General features: G+C 42.6%; 2 protein-coding genes across 3 annotated transcripts in view; both read right to left on the reverse strand.

The window, feature by feature from the left end:
- LOC121540249 (cytosolic carboxypeptidase 6-like) overlaps window positions 1-26,603 on the reverse strand; it is a 499,145-nt gene that overhangs the window by 96,075 nt on the left and 376,467 nt on the right. The window lies entirely within an intron of this gene.
- On the reverse strand, window positions 4,933-16,628 carry LOC121540250 (BEN domain-containing protein 5-like). Of its 2 annotated transcripts, none has more exons than XM_041848979.1 (6): window positions 16,341-16,628; window positions 15,148-15,269; window positions 8,652-9,066; window positions 7,861-8,009; window positions 6,828-7,041; window positions 4,933-6,706 (listed from the first exon to the last, which is right to left on the reverse strand). In XM_041848979.1, the coding sequence occupies exons 1-6, from the start codon at window positions 16,519-16,521 to the stop codon at window positions 6,510-6,512; spliced, it is 1,278 nt and encodes a 425-aa protein (XP_041704913.1). In that variant the 5' UTR covers window positions 16,522-16,628; the 3' UTR covers window positions 4,933-6,509. The 2 variants fall into 2 exon arrangements, with proteins under 2 accessions (XP_041704913.1, XP_041704912.1); XM_041848978.1 differs by having other exon boundaries at window positions 8,592-9,066.

Consider the following 26,603-nt stretch of genomic DNA (forward strand, 5'->3'; position numbering starts at 1 on the left):
GTACATATACTGTTCATATATCTATGGCTCTGGTTCACAGTACTTATGGAACACGCTCTCAATTAACATATTTAGAAAAAATATTGATACGTATATATTTATAGAAATGTATATTCAGCAGCAAGAATGAAGGAGATTAACAAGAAGTGAAACTAAACTTTTGATTGCAATTACAATTTTCAGAGGTCAAATTGACACATTTTTGACATTCTTCAAATTGTCACATATCAACATGAAGATATCAGGACAGTTCACACCAATCTATAAACAAATTTTACAAGATACAATGAATGGTAAATGTGATAATCTCTTAGAGGAAAGTTCACAACCCAATATTAAATTTCTAGCTAAATATTAGAGACACTGCCTAGAAATACCCTTATAATGTAATTGCAATCTGTCTGTAGAAGTGTTGTCACAGCATTGACCTGTGGATATCCAAACATTTGCTGAGGACCAAATCTATCTTTAATAGAACTGCCCAGTCCAGTTTTTAAATGGTTTTAGCACAACTGCCCATAAAGCCAATATGCAACAAAATAGCAGTATTTGGATAAATGGTGATGTGAGATGTGCTTATGAAAAGTTACCACCTTCTCAAATCTGAAGCAATCCAAAATGTACAATTCAAATGTACATACAAATTATGCAGATAACTGCTAAAAGTATATTTTAAGATAATTCCTTGCTTATGATGTACTGGACTTAAAACAGCAGAGTTGATTTGGCTAAAACCAGAATGTATCTGATAGTATTTGCAATGTGTAGTTTAACATTTTAGAAATGTGATATGTCGTTTATTTTAGGATCACCAACTTGAATAACATACAACTTAATGAGAATAAAAACATAGAAAAAATTAGCACCATTTGAGGTAATAGACAGATCATTTAACCCGTTTGCTGGTAGCACCATCAACCAGTGAAAATGAGCAATCAGTTGAAATACATTTTTGGAGACAACTGGGCATCCATTGACAGTAGGATCTTTAGTACAAAACAGATTTCCTCATAATGATATCAACTGTGTAGTACTGAGGTGTTACGAGTTTACATATACTGTACATGTGGAAAGGAGTTATCAATAAGGTATTTTCCTATAGTTAAAAAAATATACATCACACACAAACACAAGAGAAGCAATGAGGTAGGATAGTGAAGCTATATGAAGTATACTTGACAATGAATTTTGGAACTACACTTAAAGTTCATTTAGAGTAAGCTTTACATTGGCCTTTTCTGAATTGGATTTGCCCAACTCCTGTGTCCTCTCTCGCCTCCTTTGAAAAAGGTCAAAAGGTAATCGAGGAGAGGGAACATGGATGAAAATGCGCTTGTATGAAATGAGACTCCTCCTCCACTCGCATGTCATCAGGCAGTGATGTTTACGTAATAATACATGTGTAAAATGATAAAAACATTTACTCAGTTGTGCAAGACATTTTATAGATGAAAACTATAACTAGCATATTGTTTTTAAACATGTGCATGTTTTTCTCCGATGACAAAACAAAAGCTGATTCAAAGGTAGTCCGCGAAGGACTCCGGTTGGATACATATGACTATCCTTGATGAAAGGTGGTTATCGAAGAGGGGAGGACACTCTTCCGTTCACTTACTAATGAATTCACATCTCCTCGACCACTTATCGGTTTCAGGGTCATGGAGGAGAGAGGACGGAGGAGAGAGGGTGAAGGACAGACTTTTGCCCAAATTAGAAAAAGCCATTGTATCCGAGGTGAGGATATTGGGCTTCATGATTCACAGTACTGAGAGAGAGAGAGAGAGAGAGAGAGAGAGAGAGAGAGAGAGAGAGAGAGAGAGAGAGAGAGAGAGAGAGAGAGAGAGAGAGAGAGAGAGAGAGAGAGAGAGAGAGAGAGAGAGAGAGAGAGAGAGAGAGAGAGAGAGAGAGAGAGAGAGAGAGAGAGAGAGAGAGAGAGAGAGAGAGAGAGAGAGAGAGAGGAAGAGAGAGCAGTGGGACTCACTGCCATAATGAGGCTATGCCAAATTAATCTTCCTTATGTAAAACCTCATATCATGACTGTAACTCGCTTTGGATAAAAGCGTCTGCTAAATGGCATATTATTATATCCACTGCATACCTAAGGAAGTGTTGTCAGTACATCTAGTGTCTGTGATAGTACAGTAGTAGGAACACTGGGCAGTTTGGTGGGTTAAACCTGGACTGGTCCTCAGCATCAGCATGTTTTCATGAACGGGTCAGCCTTTCAGTTGACAATATAAGTAGAATATTCTATCTTCATCGCTATTTAACCACACACCCTTTTTTGGCATCAGAAAACAAACAAACGAGTAAACAACATCAACAACGTGTCACAGGAATTCATCGTGGGCCACACAGCAGAACAGTTTTCACACACCACCTAAAAGCTTTAAAACGTATGTATTGTAATACATACTGTGCGTAAGGACCCGACAGGACCATGTTGATTTCTACAGAATTGATAGCAGGACAACATCTACAATAGGGAGAATTTTAAAAAACTAAAATATATTCAGTCTCTGTTGCAGCTTAGATAACTCTGGACTAAAACCTTGGCAAGGGACATTTTTGTGCAAGTTCAACCCCCCTCTCCATCGTCAGCATTCAAAACTTTGGCTTAATATTACCACTCACCAACAACAACGCTCAAGACACCCAGCATCTTTACACATTCAGTTAAGAGCAAACAATCCAGTCGTGATGCACATTTTCAAGGTCCTTGAATTTGTGAATCACTTTAGATGATGAAAAAGCACAGTACAGTTTCATATGTCAACTCCCCCGGTTCCCCCCAGCCAGTCCCCATGCTGTCTGTTTGTACTAAGCTCAGGGAGCCTGCCAGCCCTGTGGATCAGAGCTGCCAGCCCCTGCTGTATAGCCATTCCAACACATGACCTGTCTGGTAACACAGATGGATCCAACATTTAACCACTCAAGAGAGAATGGCACCTAGTGTACTCTGGGATTTAGCATGCTTCTAAATGTGGTCCTCTGTAGCTCAATTGGTAGAGCATGGTGCTTGTAACGCCAGGGTAGTGGGTTCGATCCCCGGGACCACCCATACGTAAAAATGTATGCGCACATGACTAAGTCGCTTTGGATAAAAGTGTCTGCTAAATGGCATATTATTATTATTATTCTACTGTCAATAACAGCAAAGCTATAGCAATGCAATATGACACCTTGCCTATTTTCTCTTAAGGGCTGAGACGCCAGGCCATGTAGCTGTCCAAACAGCTAGAGGGAGGGACCAGTTATAAAGCTTTGCTTTCCTAACAACTAGCTACTCCACTGCACCACAAAATATAGGGAAGGTGCAATTTCTCACATTTTAAAAGTTGTCTGTAAAAAGAACAGTGGACTGAGATCCATCCGTGTCCAAACCAGGATATATTTCCAGTTGAACTTCCAGTGTTCCCAACTTCCCACTGAACCCTAGTCTACGTCTTTAAAAAAACACACTGAAATAGTGGGGCCAATTCAAAGCACATAAAAATAACTGTCAAAACATGGAAAATAGAAACAATGGGACAAGAGAGCAGCAGACAGAAGATTAGCGCAACATTTTAAAGAACTAGCTATCATACAGCTCTACTATCTGGTTCATACAAAAACACATCCTTGTTTTACATATTAGTTTGATGCCTAAAGCCCATTCCAATGCCTGGGGAGTGGCAGGTTGGAGGGAATAGGCTAACCCTGGGGAATATAAAGCACTGTGTGCAAGAGGCATAGCTTACTAAGGACCACTCTTCACACTTATTCAGTTCATACAAATAAACCAGAACTCAGACCTATCAGGATCATTTAAAGGTGCATTGATTATTATTGTTCTATGTCTTTTTTTTCCTAAATAGCCAAAATAAGTTGAGCAAATCGGTTTTGCAAACAAATCCATTTCTTTAGAAATTGAGAATCTGTCACAAGAGATTTAAAGTGCATTCATTGATTGATTTGATAATACGGCCCATCCTTAAAATAGGGGAAACTTAACCCTTCCCTTATTTTCCTGGTCGATTTAACCCAGGACAGTTTGAAATCACTAAAATACTATTTTACATAATTTTTACACCATGACCCTTCATCTACTTTCCTAAGTATGGGTCTCAAACTTGTTAAACGCGTAATAAAAAAAGAAATAATAATAATAATAATAATTAGACCCGGTACCGGAATATTGACATCAACGATGTTCTGGGTCAATTGGACCCGGAATTTGACCTTAGTCTATATAACTTTTGAACAGTTTGTCCTAGCTGATTTTTGCAACCATGCTGATCACATATAATTATGATGTCCCTATGATGCTTAGAAGCTGAGCAACACTTATCTGAAGTTAATTTGACCATGACGTTGACCTTTGTGCTAGAGACAAATGGTCTTCTGTGCAGTAAAGATCTATCCATGATGATCACAAGGATATACGTATGTTCTCCCTGTGATGTTCAGAGGCTGAGGGACAGTGATCTGACGTCATAAATGTTATAAAATGTAATTTAGATTTACGACTTTGGTACAGTAATCAAACATTTGGCTCTAAATTTTGAACAGTTGAGTCTATCAACAAAGGGATAAAAGCATACGAAAGAGGACATTCTTAGCTACCGGAAAATAAATACATTATGGGAGGTTAAAGTCATATTTGTGATCTTGATGTACTTACTGTATGGGTCAAATTAACCCGGGAACAAACGGTGTAGGCCAAATCGAACATAAGGGAAGGGTTAAGATATGTCAGAGGCTGACATGGCCATATTGACATCACATTGTGGTTTGCCTTGTTTCTTTTTCATAGAGATTACCTAAGTGAGGGACACTTATTTTCTTTGAGTTTAGATGCTCCTGATCTACATTTGGATACAATATCAAGCTTAAAGCCAACAATGATTATGAAATTAACAAACATAAAAATTACCGCCAGGTAACAAAGGAATTACAATGTCAATCCAAAAAAAAGTTTAAAAAAGAGTTTAGCATGGTAATGTGTAAGTCGGACTAAAAACGGAAAAGTCCATGATTTGTGAAAAGAGACTAGTTATATACACTAAAATATCCCCACATATGGTAGCTTAACAAAAGGTTGATCGAACCGTAAGAAATACAAAGAAAAACCATAGACACAAAGAAAAACCATACACACAAACACAAATACATAGACAGTGAGGAGACAAAAAGGCTTGACAGGCAGACCTGCAGGTGATTCACAGTTAGCCACATGGTCACAGTTGAGAATTCAATCTGCAGCATTTAGTTCCAGGTTGCAGACAGCCAGTCAAACCGTTTGGGGAAAAAACATTTGAAAAGTTCTGATGGCATGTCATTGAGAGTTGTCACTATATAGCATTTCATTCCTAGTGGTGTGCCTCAAAGAAAAGGGCTGTGAGAGAGCAGGAATCCTGCTTTATCCAGGCCCACAGGGATCTAGCCTAACACTGACCGCTGCAGACAGCTTTACCCACAGCCAAACAAACACAGTACCTGGCAACCTTTCACATTCAGACACCAAAGTGCAGTTTAAAGATATCAGCTTTACTTTAAATAAAAATCATAGCTTACTAAATAACTGGAGGACACAGTCCCCAATGATTTCCATAACCGTAAGGCCTTTCTGGGCTTAAAATCTTGTACCACAACTCCAAAACAGTCGAACGATCTGCAGGAGAGCTTGAATAAAGACACTACCACAACAATCACATTTATGTAAACTCAAATCTAAAAGTTGGATCTCTCAAGTAGGGTATATACTGTAAATCATTATACAGAAAACAACATATCTTCTCAAGAACGTTACACGTCTGATGTGGACAAGCACCGCAGACAAACAATGATAAACCTCTCTTTACAAAACTGTTAATGTTCATTGGTGCTCTATACTATGGAAATCCAAATGGCATATTTCCATGGACGATAAGGAGTCCTCAAACCTTGCCTCCAAACTAGATGAGCACACAGCAATCATCTCTAGGGCAACGGAATATCTGCTCAATGTGGCATCTATCAATGAAGACATGTATATCGGAGAGACCCCGTTGAAGAAGTGTGTATTAACATCCTCTCCACGTCACTGTAAGTACCAATAGCACACAGAGACCTCAACACTAAGGCCTTCAGCATGGCTAACCTCTCAACCACCACACACTAGCATGATTATTCCAGAATATCTTCTTACTATCAGAAGAGTAATTTTTCAAGGGAAATCACTAAGAATATTAGGACACAATGTCATGTTCTGACACAGAACATTTTGTTTGAGCGCCACTGCATTCTCTCACAACCAGTTTGATTTTAGAATCTCTCACACCAGTTCATACGACACACCAAAACGTTTAACCACTCCCTGCATTGATTGGCAGGTAAAGCTGTCTTCCAGCTAATGGATTTAGGGCCTTGAGCGCCTACTGACAATCTCTAGTGCTGGCCTGGCACACATGAACCTACCCACCCTCTTCTGTTTCAGCAGTCCAAGAAAAGAGAATGAGCTCTTGTATGGTGACAACTTTTCATCACTACATGCCATCGTATGTGAAATTCTCCATCTTGACGGTTTGTCTAATAAGCAGCTTCGATTCCCGCCTCTCCTCGTTCTTGATGGATTTGTTGATATCCATAATTTTTTCACAGATGTATTTGTTCACTTTGGACAATCTTTGTGTGATCTCTGCGCCGTCTGCCGTTTCTTGAGACACTCTGTCATACAGACACTCTGCAAAAAAGGGAAATAAATAAAAGTGTGTATTATTCATCAAATCACAAGAGATATTCCAAACTTTGTGAGTTGCAAACCGTGCCTAAAACATCTGACCAACAGGCCTACACAGTTTTACCTCTGACTATTTTGAGCTTGCTTGGGGAGAGGGGGGGCTTGGGAAGGGCATCTTTCTTCTTTTTGGTGGCCACGCCAGTGACACTCCTGTTCTTGAGGGTCTCAGTGCCCCAGATCATGACGGCAAGGTTCTTGGTGAACTTGGAGTCTCCCTGTGTCCGCTGCAGCTGGTGCCACTTCTCTTCCTGCACCCAGATACCCCCACCCAGGTGCACCTGCAGGAACACAGCACAGCTATGTAGCGAAGTTCACCTACACTCAGACCTGAGGCCACACTATAACCTATAGCAGCAAAGCCCATCCTACAACCATTCAGCCCAAATAAGAAATCAAAGAGCCATGTTTCAGCAGCTGCATAAATAAGTAAGGGGCAATGGTTTCCAGCCTGGATGACTGAGTATTTATAATGGCATAGAACCACAGAATGGCACATTGCGTAAGTCTGCACCAAACAACGCTACAAGCGGATTGACAGGCCTGCCCTGAGTTATAGGTGAGCTAATGCTGAGAGCGCCATGTGTGCCACCCTGCCTTTATCACTGAGAAGTTGAGAAGTCTTTAGGCTGGCATCCAAAGGCTTTTCCCTTTGCAGCTAATGTGCTTTAGGCCCATGGCCAGCAGACAAGCTTTCCACTGCTCTTAACTTAGAGGAACCCTTTCTCTATTTTCTTTCTAGGACTACCTGTCAGTCACTTCAATTCCTCTGTTAGAAATCATTAATAGCAGGCAATGTGTGAGAGTTCTAATTTGCTTTTGTTCTTCACGCTTGAACTGAGAGGCTCTCTGCTTGTAACACAAATTCCCCCGTCATGTGAAGCAGGCAGAATTAGCCCTGCAACCACTAACAGGGCAATAAACAGTGCTGATGCCGAAGCTATAATAAGGACAATCATCTCAGCCTTGTTTACCCTCAAGGAGAGGAGAAGGCTAATGCAATGCAAGTACATGTGTAAGGGAAAATGTATTGCTTCCTCCCCATCAAAGCGACCACAGCGAGGAAGACAGGGGGGGAGACCGGGGGTGGTGAGACTCACCTTGCCATCATTAAAAGTGTAGACTGTTCTTGGGGAGGGGGAGTGGCTGGAGCTGGTATTGGCCTCTTCTCTGCACACTTCCTGTGGCTCAATGATGGGCTCCACCACCTCCGCTTTGATTGTCTGAGTGCCATTGTCATGCATAGGCTCTGTATAAGGTGCAAAAACAAAAGTAATGTTGAGATGCATATCTCTAGGCATATTGTGTAGTCTCTCAGGAACAACAAGCCTACAGCACTAACAGTCTTTGACTCAACCACAACAGCATGTGGTCAGGGAGTTCTAGTCTTAGCTTTGGACCAGTGCATGCAGCAAGGCTTCACTGTGCATCGAGACAGCGGTACTATTTTAGCCCAGTAAGCTGGCTTGGTGGCTGGCCACACTAAGCTCTAATGTAGCTGATGAGTTTTAATATCGGTCAGCGCACTACATTCCTGATCCCAAAGCACCCTGGCCAGTCTAATCTTTAGCCTGTCCATTAGACTGCCTGGCCCCCATATCACACACCAGGGGCACCAATGCAGAACATGTGCAGATGGCCATGGGACTGGCTTAAAGGGAAAATCCACAAAAAAACTATATTTTTGTATTTAGTTGAGCATTGAGTGAACAAGCACTTCACACTCAATATTTACGCAATATAGGAAGGTTACCTACAAACCCAATAATTCAAAATCCAGACAACTCTAAATGTGGGCGACACTAGTCTAGTAAAACAGTTTTTTCTTAACCTGAACAGATGTGAATGGGAGGCTGCAGTGAGAGGTGACTGGAGAGTGTGTGTCTCTCACCGCTGCCCAGCCTCATGAGGAGCACGTCCTGCAGCCTCCTGTTGAAGTCACGCAGCTCCTTCACTTCTGTCAGCAGGCTGCCATACTCCTTCAGCTTCTTGGCCTGCTGGACCAGCTGCCTGCGGGTTCTCTCCAGCTCCTGTTGTAGCCTCCTCACCTCTTCCTCCTGCTGCCTGTAGCTGTGGACCAGCTCCTCATATAGAACCCGCGGTACCAACGCCTCCTCAGGCACAGAGTCCCCCTCCTCTTCCTCCTCCTCTTCTTCTTCCTCCTCCTCCTCAGCCAGCCTGTCCTCCTCCAGGTCTTCCTCTTCCTCCATGCAGGAACCCACAGCGTTCCTCTCCAGGCGGGCCACCACCGCTGCCAGGCTCTTGGAGGAGTTGGCAGTGGGACGCCCATGGTCCTGTGTCTGGGCCTGTGGAATCAAAAGGGACTTTATGCAGTTTATCGTTATTTAAAGCACAAGGGATATTAATGTGATAATGATGTGGAGACTGCATAATCATTTCATGTGATAAGAGTGATCTGGTGTGTGTCATAACTGTCATAATTTCACTCAAATAAAAACACTTACTGTACGTTATGAACGTGTGACTATATATTTATTTTGAAATGTTGAGTGGATGTCAAAAACCCACATACAGTGGCTTCGGAAAGTATTCAGACCCCTTGGCTTTTCCCACATTTTGTTACATTACAGCCTTATTCTAAAATTGATTAAATTGTTTTTTTCCCCCCTCAATCTACACACAATATCCCATAATGACAAAGCAAAAAACTGGTTTAGAAATGTTTGCTAATTTATTAAAAATAAAAAACTGAAATATTCAATTTATGTAACTATTCAGACCCTTCACTCAGCACTTTGTTGAAGCGCCTTTGGCAGCGATTACAGCGTCAAGTCTTCTTGGGTATGACACTACAAGCTTGGCACACCTGTATTTGGGGAGTTTCTCCCATTCTTCTCTGCAGATCCTCTCAAGCTCTGTCAGGTTGGATGGGGAGCATGGCTGCACAGCTATTTTCAGGTCTCTTCAGAGATGTTCGATCGGGTTCAAGTCTGGGCTTTGGCTGGGCCAGTCAAGGACATTCAGAGACTTGTCCCGAAGCCACTCCTGCATTGTCTTGGCTGTGTGCTTAGGGTCGTTGTCCTGTTGGAAGGTGAACCTTCGCCCCAGTCTGAGTTCCTGAGCGCTCAGGAGCAGTTTTTCATCAAGGTTCTCTCTGTACTTTGCTCCGTTCATCTTTGCCTCGATCCTGACTAGTCTCCCATCCCTGCCGCTGAAAAACATCCCCAGAGCATGATGCTACCATGCTTCACCGTAGGGATGGTGCCAGGTTTCCTCCAGACGTGACGCTTGGCATTCAGGCCAAAGAGTTGAATCTTGGTTTCATCAGAACAGAGAATCTTGTTTCTCATGGTCCGAGAGTCTTTAGGTGCCTTTTGGCAAACTCCACGCGGGCTGTCATGTGCCTTTTACTGAGGAGTGGCTTCTGTCTGGCCACTCCACCATAATGGCCTGATTGGTGGAGTGCTGCAGAGATGGGAGAACCTTCCAGAAGGACAACCATCTCCACAGAGGAACTTTAGAACTCTATCAGAGTGACCATCGGGTTCTTGGTCACCTCCCAGACCAAGGCCCTTCTCCCCCGATTTCTCAGTTTGGCGGGACGGCCAGCTTTAGGAAGGCTCTTGTTGGTTCCAAACTTCTTTCATTTAAGAATGATGGAGGCCACGGTGTTCTTGTGGACCTTCAATGCAGCAGACATTTTTTGGTACCCTTCCCCAGATCTGTGCCTCGACACAATCCTGTCTCGGAGCTCTGCGGACAATTCCTTCGACCTCATGGCTTGGTTTTTGCTGACATGCACTGTCAACTGTGGGACCTTATATAGACAGGTGTGTGCCTTTCCAAATCATGTCCAATCAATTGAATGTACCACAGGTGTACTCCAATCAAGTTGTAGAAACATCTCAAGGATGATCAATGGAAACAGGATGCACCTGAGCTCAATTTCGAGTCTCATAGCAAAAGGTCTGAATACTTATGTAAATTAGGTATTTCATTTCATATATATATATATACACACACATACACACACACCCGTTCAAAAGTTTTGGGTCACTTAGAAATGTCCTTGTTTTTGAAAGAAAAGCAATTATTTTGTCCATTAAAATAACATCAAATTGATCACAAATACAGTGTAGACATTGTTAATGTTGTAAATGGCTATTGTAGCTGGAAACGGCTGATTTTTTATGGAATATCTACATACAGTGGGGAGAACAAGTATTTGATACACTGCCAATTTTGCAGGTTTTCCTACTTACAAACCATGTAGAGGTCTGTCATTTTTATCATAGGTACACTTCAACTGTGAGAGACGGAATCTAAAACAAAAATCCAGAAAATCACATTGTATGATTTTTAAGTAATTAATTTGCATTTTATTGCATGACATAAGTATTTGATACATCAGAAAAGCAGAACTTAATATTTGGTACAGAAACCTTTGTTTGCAATTACAGAGATCATACGTTTCCTGTAGGTCTTGACCAGGTTTGCACACACTGCAGCAGGGATTTTGGCCCACTCCTCCATACAGACCTTCTCCAGATCCTTCAGGTTTCGGGGCTGTCGCTGGGCAATACAGACTTTCAGCTCCCTCCAAAGATTTTCTATTGGGTTCAGGTCTGGAGACTGGCTAGGCCACTCCAGGACCTTGAGAAGCTTCTTACAGAGCCACTCCTTAGTTGCCCTGCCTGTGTGTTTCGGGTCGTTGTCATGCTGGAAGTCCCAGCCACGACCCATCTTCAATGCTCTTACTGAGGGAAGGAGGTTGTTGGCCAAGATCTCGCGATACATGGCCCCATCCATCCTCCCCTCAATACGGTGCAGTCGTCCTGTCCCCTTTGCAGAAAAGCATACCCAAAGAATTATGTTTCCAACTCCATGCTTCACGGTTGGGATGGTGTTCTTGGGGTTGTACTCATCCTTCTTCTTCCTCCAAACACGGCGAGTGGAGTTTAGACCAAAAAGCTCTATTTTTGTCTCATCAGACCACATGACCTTCTCCCATTCCTCCTCTGGATCATCCAGATGGTCATTGGCAAACTTCAGACGGGACTGGACATGCGCTGGCTTGAGCAGGGGGACCTTGCGTGTGCTGCAGGATTTTAATCCATGACGGCGTAGTGTGTTACTAATGGTTTTCTTTGAGACTGTGGTCCCAGCTCTCTTCAGGTCATTGACCAGGTCCTGCCGTGTAGTTCTGGGCTGATCCCTCACCTTCCTCATGATCATTGATGCGCCACGAGGTGAGATCTTGCATGGAGCCCCAGACCGAGGGTGATTGACCATCATCTTGAACTTCTTCCATTTTCTAATAATTTCTAGTTGTTGCCTTCTCACCAAGCTGCTTGCCTATTGTCCTGTAGCCCATCCCAGCCTTGTGTAGGTCTACAATTTTATCCCTGATGTCCTTACACAGCTCTCTGGTCTTGGCCATTGTGGAGAGGTTGGAGTCTGTTTGATTGAGTGTGTGGACAGGTGTCTTTTATACAGGTAACGAGTTCAAACAGGTGCTGTTAATACAGGTAATAAGTGGAGAACAGGAGGGCTTCTTAAAGAAAAACGAACAGGTCTGTGAGAGCCGGAATTCTTACTTATGTCATGCAATAAAATGCAAATTAATTACTTAAAAATCATACAATGTGATTTTCTGGATTTTTGTTTTAGATTCCGTCTCTCACAGTTGAAGTGTACCTATGATAAAAATGACAGACCTCTACATGCTTTGTAAGTAGGAAAACCTGCAAAATCGGCAGTGTATCAAATACTTGTTCTCCCCACTGTATGTCCATTATCAGCAACCATCAGTCCTGTGTTCCAATGGCACGTTGTGTTTGCTAATCCAAGTTTATCATTTTAAAAGGCTAATTGATCATTAGAAAACCCTTTTGCAATTATTTTAGCACAGCTGAAAACTGTTGTGCTGATTAAAGAAGCAATAACACTGGCCTTCTTGAGACTAGTTGAGTAGCTGGAGCATCAGGCCAGGTCGCAGTTGTAAATGAGAACTTGTTCTCAACTGGCTTACCTGGTTAAATAATGGTGGAGAAAAAAAATAAAAAATAAAAAATCTGCAATTGTGGGTTCGATTACAGGCTCAAAATGGCCTGAAAAAAATAAATGGCTATTGTAGCTGCACAAAGTTAAAACATTAACAATGTCTACACTGTATTTCTGTTTGATGTTATTTTAATTAACAAAAAAGTGCTTTTCTTTCAAAAACAAGGACATTTCTAAGTGACCCCAAACTTTTGAACGGTAGTGTACAGTCGTGGTCAAAACTCGAGAATGACACAAGTATTGGTCTTCACAAAGTTGGCTGCTTCCGTGTTATGATATATTTTTGTCAGATGTTACTATGGTATACTGAAGTATAATTACAAGCATTCCATAAGTGTCAAAGGCGTTTATTGACAATTATACTAAGTTTATGCAAAGAGTCAATATTTTTCAAGACCTCTGCAATCCACCGCGGCATGCTGTCAATTAACTTCTGGGCCACATCCTGACTGATGGCAGCCCATTCTTGCATAATCAATGCTTGGAGTTTGTCAGAATGTGGGTTTTTGTTTGTCCACCCGCCTCTTGAGGATCGACCACAAGTTCTCAATGGGATTAAGGTCTGGGACTTTCCTGGCCATGGACCCAAAATGTCGATGTTTTGTTCCCCGAGCCACTTAGTTATCACTTTTGCCTTGGCAAGGTGCTCCATCATGCTGGAAAAGGGATTGGTCGTCACCAAACTGTTCTTGGATGGTTGGGAGAAGTTGCTCTCTGAGGATGGGTTGGTACCATTCTTTATTCATGGCTGTGTACTTAGGCAAAATTGTGAGTGAGCCCACTCCCTTGGCTGAGAAGCAACCCCACACATGAAATGTCTCAGGATGCTTTACTGTTGGCATGACACAGGACTGATGGTAGCGCTCATCTGGTCTTCTCCGGACAAGGTGTTTTCCGGATGCCCCAAACAATCGGAAAGGGGATTCATCAGAGAAAATTACTTTACCCCAGTCCTCAGCAGTCCAATCCCTGTACCTTTTGCAGAATATCAGTCTGGCCCTGATGTTTTTCCTAGAGAGAAGTGGCTTCTTTGCTGCCCTTCTTGACACCAGGCCATCCTCCAAAAGTATTTGCCTCACTGTGCGTGCTGATGCACTCACAACTGCCTGCTGCCATTCCTGAGCAAGCTCTGCACTGGTGGTGCCCTGATCCCGCAGCTGAATCAACTTTAGGAGACGGTCCTGGCGCTTGCTGGACTTTCTTGGGCGCCCTGACGCCTTCTTCACAACAATTGAACCTCTACCCTTGATGTTCTTGATGATCCGATAAATTGTTGATTTAGGTGGAATCTTTCTAGCAGCAATATCCTTGCCTGTGAAGCCCTTTTTTTGCAAAGCAATGATGACGGCACGTGTTTCCTTGTAGGTAACCATGGTTAACAGAGGAAGAACAATGATTTCAAGCACCACCCTCCTTTTAAAGCTTCCAGTCTGTTATTCTAACTCAATCAGCATGACAGAGTGATCTCCAGCCTTGTCCTCTTCAACACTCTCACCTGTGTTAACGAGAGAATCACTGACATGATGTCAGCTGGTCCTTTTGTGGCAGGGCTGAAATGCAGTGGAAATGTTTTTTGGGGATTAAGTTCATTTTCATGGCAAAGAGGGACTTTGCAATTCATCTGATCACTCTTCATGACATTCTGGAGTATTTGCAAATTGCCATCATCAAAACTGAGGCAGCAGACTTTGTGAAATTTAGTATTTGTGTCATTCTCAAAACTTTTGACCACGATTGTATATATACACACACACACACACACACACACACACACACACACACACACACACACGTGGAAGCATTTCTAAAAAACTGTTTTCACTTTGTCATTATGGGGTATTGTGTGTAGATAGCTGAGAAAAATGTTTTATTTTATCCATTTTAGAATAAGGCTGTAACGTAACAAAATGTGGAAAAAGTCTAGGGGTCTGAATACTTTCCAAAGGCACTGTATATCCATAGCTGTGGGGGGCTTTGCTTGACAAAATTAAACGGATGGGCTAAAATCACTGGGAACTGGGAAGAGTGTAGTCGTGAGGTTCTTGGATGAGCAGCTCAGAGGATTTGCAGCTGTCCAGAGTGCTACATTTGTGTTAATCCAGCATATGGTAAAAATATATATAAATAATAATATCGCAGGGGGATTTTTACGAAACGTCCAAAACTCATGGTAACAGTTAGTTCAATTATCAAAAGACAAATTACCATCAGTATTCTTTATATTCATCATGAACCGCATTATATTGGTTAAGAGGTTGAATCACACACCATCATATTCACAGAGCACCAAATCACAGAAATGCTCTAACAGTTTGAAAACTATGACTTCTAGTTGACTAGCTACCTTGCTCAGTTGCACTTACCTTTTTACGTCTCAGTGGCAGTCGTTCCTCCCCAAAGTGGTTCTCAACTGAATTTCCCATATTCCTTGTCGACATTTTCATCTTTTTCTGCATTATACTATGTTCAAACTCATCAATGTTATCTGCAAAAAGAGCTAAGTGTTAGCAAACATTTGATATATAAACTCGAGACAGAACAATTCTGGAGGGAATTTTCCAGGAGTGTTATAGCAAATATGAACCATAAAACCATTCTTCATCCATGCATCTCAATCTTGCCTGAATTTCACCCATCCTTAGTAAACAAGTTGTATGTAGTTTTTGTTTTCTAGCCAACTAGCTAATATAGATTGATATCCAGTGTGAACCGAGAATGGTTAGCTAGCTACAGTACGACAATCTCAAACAACAACAACAACAACAACAACAAACCTAGCTAATGCACTCAACTGACATCATTAGCCAGGGACTGTTCAGACACGAGGATTAGTAATCTAGCTAAATACCCTATCTGTTACACGATGCATGTGTGAATGCGTGCACAAAACGTTACACTCAAATATGTGTCTGGGAAACGTTATTGATAGCTATAATAACCGGTGTGATCGATACATATTGCTAGCTAACTTGTATGCAGCTGGCTTGACGTTGTCAGAGCTAACTAGCAAATGTCGACTGACAGTGACAGTCATCACATAATGTAGCTAGCTAGCTATCATATCAACAACCATATCGGGGTGTATTGCAAGCTAAAGTAACGTATACAATGTTAGTAAACAATCTGGATGTGTGAGTGGCTGGCTAAACTAACGCGTTAGCTGGCTGTCTGGCTAGCTAGCTCACCTTAGCTAGCAAGCTAACGTTAATGTCACATAGTTAGTTAGGTAACGTTAGATATATTAGTTAGCTAAAAACACTGTCAGCAAGAAAGCTAACGTTAGCTAGCTGTCCTATGCAAATATGTGATGACAGCAAATGCCGCCCTGAAAAATAACCGTATTTAAACTAGGTAACGTTAGCAATAGCATCGTGGCGAGAACATTGTTGTCAGGTTGATAACTAACGTTAGCTAACTAGCAAACTTAATGTGTTTGACAGCAGACCGAAAGGCTTGTTTTCTTATTCTCTAGGATCTGTCTAGTCTACATTTGTCAAACAATTGAACTATTTAAATGCATAAACAGTCAAACTAAGAGAGCATGAAGATAACATACCTGCAAGGGCAAGAATATGTGCTTTGCACGGCTGGCCTGTACCATTCCCTTCTGTTCTGAGAACCAGATACACCTTCTGATTATCAAAATCTGTTTTGTGCAGAGGTCTAAAATCTTTCACATTTGAAGCGGGTAAAGCGTAACACATATCGTCTTCCAAGAACCTCACAAAAGCATACATTATTTCTCTTTGGTCTTGCACTTTGGATATGGTTGACAGTTTTCCCTCTATAAGTATAAAATATATATATATATATATAAACACAAATGGGAATTGGGAAGGGCTTCTATTCTGCACTCTGCTACTCTGGCCTGGTCCACATCATTTCAGGAAATTAGCTGCGCGCTCCATCACAAGACCTTGCTAATGGAGACAAGAACGAGCTTCTTATATTTTTCTTTATCAAAATTCAATTGAAAATAAATTAATGAAATCATTGAAATAATTTATCTATTGACTGACAGATACAGTACATAAGATAACAGGCCACACTACCTACACATCTACCCTACATAATATCCTAAAGTAAAGACAATGGCAGGAATTCAATCAAACCTGCATCTCAGGACCCTGACACTTTTTTTTGTGTTTTTTTTTTGCGCCATAAAGTTTTTTATTATTTGGAAGTATATTTTTTGTGGCACAGAAAATGTGATTGATTTAAAAAACACCCCTTAACTGTAACTCAAAAGGAGCTGAACGATAGCACCTTGTTGGTGATTGTGACTGTCAGTGATAAAGCACACATTTATGTCATCACTCATCAGAGAAGTTTAATCTAGAGGAATCTTTATTTTGGTGTTTGTACATACAGAAATTATAGTTTGAAATACAGTAAAAGTCAACTACCTCAACTACTGAGGATATTCAAGAAACATGGTCCCCGGTGAGCTGACTACAATATTTCAGCTTTTTGTCCTGCTGTTTCTTTCCAGATACTTCCAGTTAGAAGACAAAAAAAACATCATTATTGTAATCAATAAATTCACCTATTACTTTCATTCTGCCTCTGTAGGTCCCATTGAGTCCTCAACCCCCTGGAATGAAACCAAAAGAAGAGAAGAAGGCCACAGAGATGATTATCTGGTGTAATCTCTGATTCCATTTGTCTGTGGGCGTACAAGTGTGTCTCAGTCAATGTGTTGCCTGGTGTACCTTTTCATCTTTCCCTTGTTTTACACTAGGATGACAAAGGTCATCTGACAGACAGGGAACTGTTTGCTATTGTAAAATAGTCCTGTTGTTACACAATGGGATTGATTTCTTTACTTGTACTTTAATAGAGAGTAGCATAGTCGATAAATGGCACTAACAATCTTTTTCTGCTTCACCTGTCGTAATTGAAAAGTAACTCATGCAGAACTTGGATGCTGTTCTCGTCTGTAATTTCATTACATTTTTTGATTCAGATCAGACATCAAGGCATAGGTTGCTGTTATTTTAGTGTGAATTTTCCTTCGTTGAGGGTTGTGAGAGGTATGGTGGTCCAGTGGAGATTTTCTCAGACAGAGAATGAGGACGGGTGTCTGGATGGCTATTTCAATTGTTGTTATAGAACTTGATCTCCTATTCCAATATGGTAACTGCTTTTATCCCCGGGGGTTGTGCAAAGTATTGCAACGCTAATATTCATAGGAAAATTTGTTGTGTATCAGTACGTCAATCACTGCCAGCAGCATACCACCCTGCATCCCATACCACCCTGCTGGCTTGCCTCTGAAGCTAAGCAGGGATGGTTCTGGTCAGTCCCTGGATGAGAGACCAGATGCTGCTGGAAGTGGTGTAGGAGGCACTTTCCTCTGGTCTAAAAATATAGCCCAATGCCCCACGGCAGTGATTGGGGACATTGCTCTGTGTAGGGTGCTGTCTTATGGATGGGATATTAAACGTGTGTCCTGACTTTCTGTGGTCCCTAAAGATCCCATGGCACTTATCGTAAGAGTAGGGGTGTTAACCCTGGTGTCCTGGCTAAAATCCCAATCTGGCCCTCATACCATCATGGCCACCTAATCATCCCCAGCTTCCAATTGGCTCATTCATCCCCCCCTCCTCTCCCCAGGTTGTTGCTGTAAATGAGAATGTGTTCTCAGTCAATTTACCGGGATAAATAAAATACTCAACAATTCTCTGAAATGCTGAAATAGTAAGACAAAGGGCACTTTAATAAACAAGACCAGTGAGCCTCACTGGTAGACAAGAGATTTCAGCAGTTTCTCATCTCCAATGAAGGATTACTGTTAATCTAATCTACTGTTTAATGGCTAGGTCCTCAAGCCCATGTCTGGCACAATAAGACCGCTCAATTCCAGGAGCTGTTGTCTTGAAGTGTCTCAGGCTTAAGACTGAACTTCCCCGTCCTACCTCACGCTACCTGACCCCAGCATGTAGCATAATGGATCTGCTCACTAATTCTATATACTGTGGAATGAGAATAGATATACTTAAAACCATTAAAACTACAAACCAAATGTAAAAATGACATTACACAAGAAACAATTAAGTTTCCTCACCCTTAAATACATAAAAGCAGCATTTTAAATACACTTTTATAGCACAGTTAGAAGGTAATACAATGAGGACAAACACTATTAAAGGAGTACTCAGGCCACATAAAGGGTACATTTTGGGAACAGTTGGCACTGTAGACTTTAGTCAGTGCAGAGTCAGACATCATGTCCTGCCAATTAGCTCCTCGCTGCCTTCCTCATTTATCTTTATTGGTGATACATTACCCTGTATTAAAAATAGACATGGGATAATAGCAGTAATGATGTTGATGATGGAATTAGACTGCTGAGACGGACGTCATCTCGTTGTGACTGGAATTCAAATTGGCTTCGCATTATGATCACAGCAGGTCTTTAGTGCCTCCATGCCTGTGTGTTGGACGGGGCTTTCAAGTGGACGTGGGATTTTGGTGGAAACGCTGTGACGCTAGTTATGTATTAGCATTAGCGCGCAGCCAATCAAAACAAAGTACCTGTGCCAATCTGTGCGATGGACAGACGCAAGCACAGGTGTGTCTGATGGCTGGCTGGGCTGATGGCAGCAGGATGGCATGCAGAACGCTACAGCCTTGGCCAGGCATATGAGAGTACATCAGGGACATCAGGATCATTTGGAGATCTATTAGAAGTATGCCTTAAGATCGTAAGTTTAAGGGAAACACTCACAGGAAATGAGGGTATGGGAGTAAATCCAAGACGGGCTTTTTAAAAAACTTGGAAGAGTATTTTTCAAGTGAATATTTACATAAACATAATGGGGGGGAGGGGGTTCCATTTTGAATTGCGTCTTAATAGTGTTCCTTTGTTTTGCCTCTTAATTAGCATTTCATGAATAACTAAGTGACCCTGAAGTAGTCAGACAGACTTCCAAACTGACAGCAAGAGCACGAACAAACTTCATTAAATATTTAGAGAGGTATCGTCGCTCCCCCCACCATCCTACAGTGTATTCTCACTGATACACCAGAGGACATTGATATTTTCTTAAAATAACAAATGACTGACACAGATATAGTGATCATATTTCAGTGCCGGTCAATTCAGCTCATTTGGGCCACTCTCCCCCCTGGGTATTTTGTATTGATTGGCGACGGTCATGGGGCTATTCTGCACTCTCTAAATATGAATTCTCAAAGCTGTATTAGTATGGACAGATAGACTATAAAGAATTGACGCTACAGTCACTTAACTGAAAGTTATTGGCAATTTGTTGCATATACACTACATGACCAAACGTATGTGGACACCTGCTCATCGAACATCTCATTCCAAAATCATAAGCATTAATATGGAGTTGGTCCCCCCTTTTCTGCTATAACAGCCTTGAATCTTCTGGGAAGGCTTTCCACTAGATGTTGGAACATTGCTGCGGGAACTTGCTTCCATTCAGCCACAAGAGCATTACTGAGGTCGGGCACTGATGTTGGGCGATTAGGCCTGGCTCGCAGTTGGCGTTCCAATTCATCCCAAAGGTGTTAGATGGGATTGAGGTCAGGGCTCTGTGCAGGACAGTCAAGTTATTCCACACCGATCTCAACAAACCATTTCTGTATGGACCTCGCTTTGTGAACGGGGGCATTGTCATACTGAAACAAGAAAGGTCCTTCCCTAAACTGTTGCCCCAAAGTTAGAAGCACAGAATCGTCTAGAATGTCATTGTATGCTGTAGCGTTAAGATTTCCCTTCACTGGAACTAAGGGGCCTAGCCCGATCCATGAAAAACAGCCCCAGACCATTATTCCTCCTCCACCAACTGCATTCGGGCAGGTAGCGTTCTCCTGGCATCCGCCAAACCCAGATTCGTCCGTTGGACTGCCAGATGGTGAAGCGTGATTCATCACTCCAGAGAATGCATTTCCACTGCTCCAGAGTCCAATGGCGGCGAGCTTTACACCACTCCAGCCGACGCTTGGCATTGCGCATGGTGATCTTAGGCTTGTGTGCGACTGCTCGGCCATGGAAGCCCTTAACCCATTTCATGAAGCTCCCGACGAACAGTTCTTGTGCTGACATTGCTTCCAGAGGCAGTTTGGAACTCGGTAGTGATTGTTGCAACCGAGGACAGACGATTTTTACGTGCTACGTGCTTCAGCACTTGACGGTCCCGTTCTGTGAACTTGTGTGGCCTACCACTTCGCGGCTGCACCGTTGTTGCTCCTAGACGTTTACACTTCACAATAACAGCACTTACAGTTGACCGGGGCAGCTCTAGCAGGGTAGAAATTTGACGAACTGACTTGTTGGAAAGGTGGCATACTATGACGGTGCCATTTTTAAAGTCACTGAGCTCATCAGTAAGGCCATTCTACTGGCAATGTTTGTCTATGGAGATTGCATGGCTGTGTGCTCGATTTTATACACCTGTCAGCAACGTGTGTAGCTAAAATGACCGAATCCACTAATTTGAAGGGGTGTCCACATACGTTTGTATATATAGTGTATCATTAATATTTCAAATATTTTCACTGAGGTAAACATGTCAATATGACAAACAGTGGACAGCAAATGTCTAATAAAAAGTTAGTTATTCGGGTGTATTTTAATCCATCATATTTCTATTTTTCCATGTCCACAAACTGTCAGCTTACTAAACACATAGCTGTTGGGGAGGCTTTGGTCATAGGGAATAGGGCTTAATGGTTATCCCCACAGCCCCTGGAGCTGCCACAAATGGAGGCAGCAAGTGACACATTGTAGGTGTTGGTGTTGACAGCACGTTGCCTGTGGGATTGCACCAGAGGCCAGCGTCGCTAGCATGTGTGTGATGTTTGACAGATAATAGCAGATAAACCCATGCCCAAACCCATGCCCAAACAGCAGTTAGCCCGCTGAGGGACAGGCGGCATATGAGGAGGAACTGTGCCTTTAGCCATCCAGCAGGATCCTGAAGCCAAACCTACAAGTCAAAGACACTCAGGGTCATCTCCCCTCACAAACACCTCCTCAGCATCAGTTTGAATGCCTATAATTGGAGCTCAAAATTGATTTAAAGCTTATGAGATATCATAGCTGAGTTGTTGAATTAAGTCCCAAGAGCTAAGCCATGTTTTTGATTCTTGCAGTTTCTTTTTCTAGAAATACCTCATACAATACAATTAATTTGTGTATGCCACCCACAATTTAGAGGGGGGATCTTAGTTATTTTGTTTAACAGCTTGGTCGATTTTCAATCAAAGTAATAGCACAATTTTGTGGCGCACTATGTTTTGTACCCTGCTTCGTTTCACAGGGAAAAGTTGAGAAACAAAAGGTCCACAGTGAAACACACCCCCAAAAAAGCAAAGAGATGGTACACTGAGTGTACGAACATTAGGAACACCTAATCTTTCCATGACATAGACTGACCAGGTGAATCCAGGTGAAGCTATGATCCCTTATTGATGTCACCTGTTAAATCCACTTCAATCAGTGTAGATGAAGGGGAGGAGACAGGTTTTTAAGCCTTGAGACATAGATTGTGTATGTGTGCCATGCAGAGGGTGAATGGGCAAGACAAACGTTTTAAGTGTCTTTGAACGGGGTATGGTAGTAGGTGCCAGGCGGCGGTTTGAGTGTGTCAAGAACTGCAATGCTGCTGGGTTTTTCACACTCAACAGTTTCCCATGTGTATCAAGAATGGTCCACCACCCAAAGGACATCCAGCCAACTTGACACAACTGTGGGAAGCATTGGAGTCAACATGGACCAGCATCCCTGAGGAACGCTTTCATCACCTTGTAAATTCCGTACCCCGACGAATTGAGGCTGTTCTGAAGGCAAAACGGGGTGCAACGTAATATTAAGGTGTTCCTAATGTTTTGTCCACTCAGTGTACAGTCCACAACAGATATTTATCAGTAAAGAAGGGCCCCTTCAAAATGAGCAAGATTCCCTTTTGATTGTGACACAGGGGGGTTGCATCAAGCATCTCCTTTCACATCCAGAAAATGGAGGCAAGTTAATATGACACAGTGAAAACACAGCTCATTTTGGGCTGTTAGAACATGTAAATGTCTGATGGGAAAGGGAACATGGAGACATGATCTGATAACCAGGTGCTACACGGCACTGCAGATACATCCTGACAGCTAGCTCCTCCTTATTGAGCCAACACAGGACGCCACCGCTAAGTAAGAGAATGAAAAATGGCTCCTGAAGTGACCCTGCAAACAAGCAAGCGTAGCCAACAGGTAACCACTGTACCTGAGCAGGTTGCAGAGCAGAGACTGCTGCTGTTCAATGGGTGCTATGGTTTTTGCACTGGCTCTGAGAAATAACTCCACACACACACACCAGCGCCCACCAACTCAATCAACACAGCACAGACACCACGGCATCAACCTCTATTATACACTCCCTTACTTGAGGTACAAAAGGCACCCAGGAACAAAAATCTGATCTTTATTTTCTATAAGGATTTGCTACACAGCCGTGCTCAGCAACAGTGGTGGCTCTGATGACAAAGAAATAATCACAGCTGTCTTCCCTGTTGGAGAAAGAGGCTGTGAAAATGTTGTTTACGTTTTCCAACATGCCAAACACGAAACCCATGGCTGATTATGTGAAGAGTGCGTGAAATTGTTGTATTTGCAAGGCAGGGGATATTGACGCTAGGCATTAGTAGTCAAGAATATTGAGGGTAGGCAAGACACATGTTTTTAAAGGTCCAATGCAGCCATTTATGTCTGAATATCAAATAATTTCTGGGTAACAATGAAGTACCTTCCTGTGATTCATTTCAATAAAAAAATTGTCAAAAAGAAACAAAACTAGCTTCTTAGCAAATGGTAATTTCTCAACCAAGAATGTAGCTAGGACTGTCTGTGAGTGGTAGAGGTGGAAACTGAAAATTAGCTGTTAACTCCATCCAACCAAAACAGGCAGAAATTTCAGGCAGTCTTGTCAAACAGCTCTTACACTAAAAGGGCATTATCATAATTTTCACAATTTCACATTATTATTCCAACCTCCTATTGTGGAAATATATATAAAACACAGGACAATCCCGTGTTTGACTGCACTGGGCCTTTAAATACTGATTTAGGGATGCATATTTTCTCAATATTTTTCCCTATTGTGCCCCCCACTCCCTAGCCCCCTCTTATTTGCCTGCTGAATTATCACACTCATTCTCAATTCATCAGCTTGCTTTTTTAGCCACGCTTCTGAGAGGGTTTCGAAAGAACTACTGGAAAATAGTCAATATAAGGCAGCCAGAGAAGAAAGAACCCCCCTCCCTCCTCTGCTCATCCCTCTCTGTGTTTGTGTTGTATAAGTCCCCTATAATGAAGTGCAGGGAGATAAAATATGCAAATTCACAGAGAAAGAATATAAATAGGGCAATAATAGGAAGTGTTGTTTTCACAGCTGCTTGATAATACAAAGCCCTGATAGTGTTTTATAAATAAAGACCCTCTCTCTCTCAGCAAGGCGCCAAGTCCTTGCGCTCCATTAAAGACACATCTCTCCTCTCCAGCCCAGCTCCAGATTCAGAGCCCAGGTATTGAGTGCAGGCCTGTGCAGCTGTCCTGCTGCCCTACTGGCTGTAGCCCCAGTCCAATCCACACACAGAGCCGAGGCCTGGCCTGGGGAGCATAGCCAGTAGCCTGCCACTGGGCCTTTCTCCAGTGTCTATCACACCAGCAGACTTACCCAGCATGGCTCCATGAAAAGCATCCCTCTGCCACATCGGACAGAAAGCAAAAACACACGTGCAGCCTCTCAGAGCTCTGGCATGAAATACTGCGATGCCAGTGGAAATAGAAATGCACAAATGGGCTCTTTCAGTTTCAGCTTTTCACAAGGAATGAATGGCTTTCTGTATAGATCTACATTTACTTCATTTAGCAGACGCTCTTATCCAGAGCCACTTACAGTTTAGTGAGTGCATAAATATTCATACTGGCCCCCCGTGGGAAACAAACCCACAACCCTGGTGTTGCAAGCACCATGCTCTACCAACTGAGCTACATCTAGTGTACTCCAGACACCAGTTCTCTAACTTGGAGTGGTATGTGTTTGAAAAACAGAGATACAAATATAGAAATATTGTGGTATATCTGTAAATGAAAACAGAAGGACAATACAACATTGGGCAAAACATATTGACTGTCACATCATGCATAAGACGTGTGACGGAACCTGCTATATCTCTCCCCACTAACAGCCCACCTTACCTCGGGCTAATTTGTTTTTGAGGCCTTTGTTTTGATCGAGGCATGCGTGGTAATTATGAGATAGAGATAAATGAAGAGGAACTGAAAGGTATTGAGCGATAGAGAGAGAGAGAAAGAGAAAGAGAGAGAGCTGTATAGTATTTAAGGCCCTCTTTACTATCAGAGCCCAGAGCATGTGTAGTCCCACAGCCCTAGAGACCGTGAAGACAGAGACTGAAGAGAAATGACCACACCATTAGAGATCTGAAGGTTGCCTATTATCTTTCTGCTGCTCCGAGTCCTCGCACATCTATCTGAAGCTCATGAATGTAATTTACCTTTTGTACACCCTGTAATGCACAGAGCATACGAGGGAAAAAGGGACTAAACACCACCAAGCAAAGTTAATTTAGATCAACACACTATTGTAAGATGTCCACAGAAATGGAAAGGGCATTCAGATCAATAGATTGACAATAGGTTCTCAAAAGAATGTCTGCACCCAATTTTTCTATTGTGAACACCCCAGCATTTGTGTGAATAAAGGTTTCTGGATGTACAGTGTGTATTTTTGGTCAGAGAGTGCTAGATACTGCAGGTGTTTAGTTCAGCACCTTTCCACTTTTCCTGTGCACACCACTGTGTGTGGGTGTGTACGATTGTGGTGGAACAATGGCCAGGGCTAATCATTATATACCTGGAAAGGTCAGCAGTCTGAAATGTCAGACTTCAATAGAGCCAGATGCGCATTGCTCCGCTCAAGTGTCCAATTAAATAGAGAATACCGAGGTTGTGGGTGAAGCGCACTTCAGATAGAGGGGCTAATGAGGGCCCCTGGACGGAGGCAGTGGCTGGGATGGCTTATGCTGATCTACGAAGCATCCTGGAGCCCTCCCACATACACCATCTCTTACTGAGCTGCATGGGGGCCTCCCCTCCTCTGGACCTCCCTCAGACCCCCACACCCACGGCCGTAGCCTCCACTTGATCTTATTAGTGTCCTCACACCCCCAGCACTGTCTGCAGCCCAGCTTCCCAGCTGCACGTAAAAGAAAGAGGAGAGATGGGTTGGAGAGAGGACAGAAAGGGAGGGAGAGAAAAGATAGGGGAGGAGGAGAGAGGACAAAGAAGAGGGAGGTGTCACGGTTTCGGCCGAGGCTGCTCCTCCTCCTTGCTCGGGCAGGCTTCGGCGGTCGTCGTCCCCGGAGTACTAGCTGCCACCGTTGTATGTTTTCGATGTTTGTTTGGTTTTGTCTTATTTGTACACCTGTTTCCGTTTAGTGTTAATTATGTGTCCTATAAGTTCTCGTTTTGTTAGTCGTGTGTTGTGTGTAATTGTTCCGCCTGTCAGCAGGTGCTGTATTGTTTTGCTCCATTGTTTGGAGAGTTTTCGCACTTGTGTGCGCGCTTATTGTATTTTGGTGTTTACGCACGGTGTGCGTAATCGCTCGCCTCCGGGCTCTTTTGAGGCCCGTTTGTATTTCGTTGTCGTCTACTAAAGTCTGTTGGACGAAGCTTCTGTGTCCTGCGCCTGATTCCTGCACCACATCCACATTCAGCATTCTGACAGGAGGGGACAGGAGAAGTCTCCTTTAATGTTGAGACTGAAGGGGAGAGTGTG

Source organism: Coregonus clupeaformis, chromosome 26, assembly GCF_020615455.1.
Source record: "Coregonus clupeaformis isolate EN_2021a chromosome 26, ASM2061545v1, whole genome shotgun sequence".
In the NCBI taxonomy this organism is placed as follows: Eukaryota; Metazoa; Chordata; class Actinopteri; order Salmoniformes; family Salmonidae; genus Coregonus; species Coregonus clupeaformis.

Coding starts and splice junctions, on each gene's coding strand:
- LOC121540250 (XM_041848978.1), bottom strand. CDS start 16,521: ATGTATGCTTTTGTGAGGTTCTTGGAAGACGATATGTGTTACGCTTTA. Junction 9,067..15,147: donor TGCCACTGAGACGTAAAAAG/GTAAGTGCAACT, acceptor TTGATTCCACAG/GCCCAGACACAGGACCATGG. Junction 6,707..6,827: donor CAAGCTCAAAATAGTCAGAG/GTAAAACTGTGT, acceptor CCTTTTTTGCAG/AGTGTCTGTATGACAGAGTG.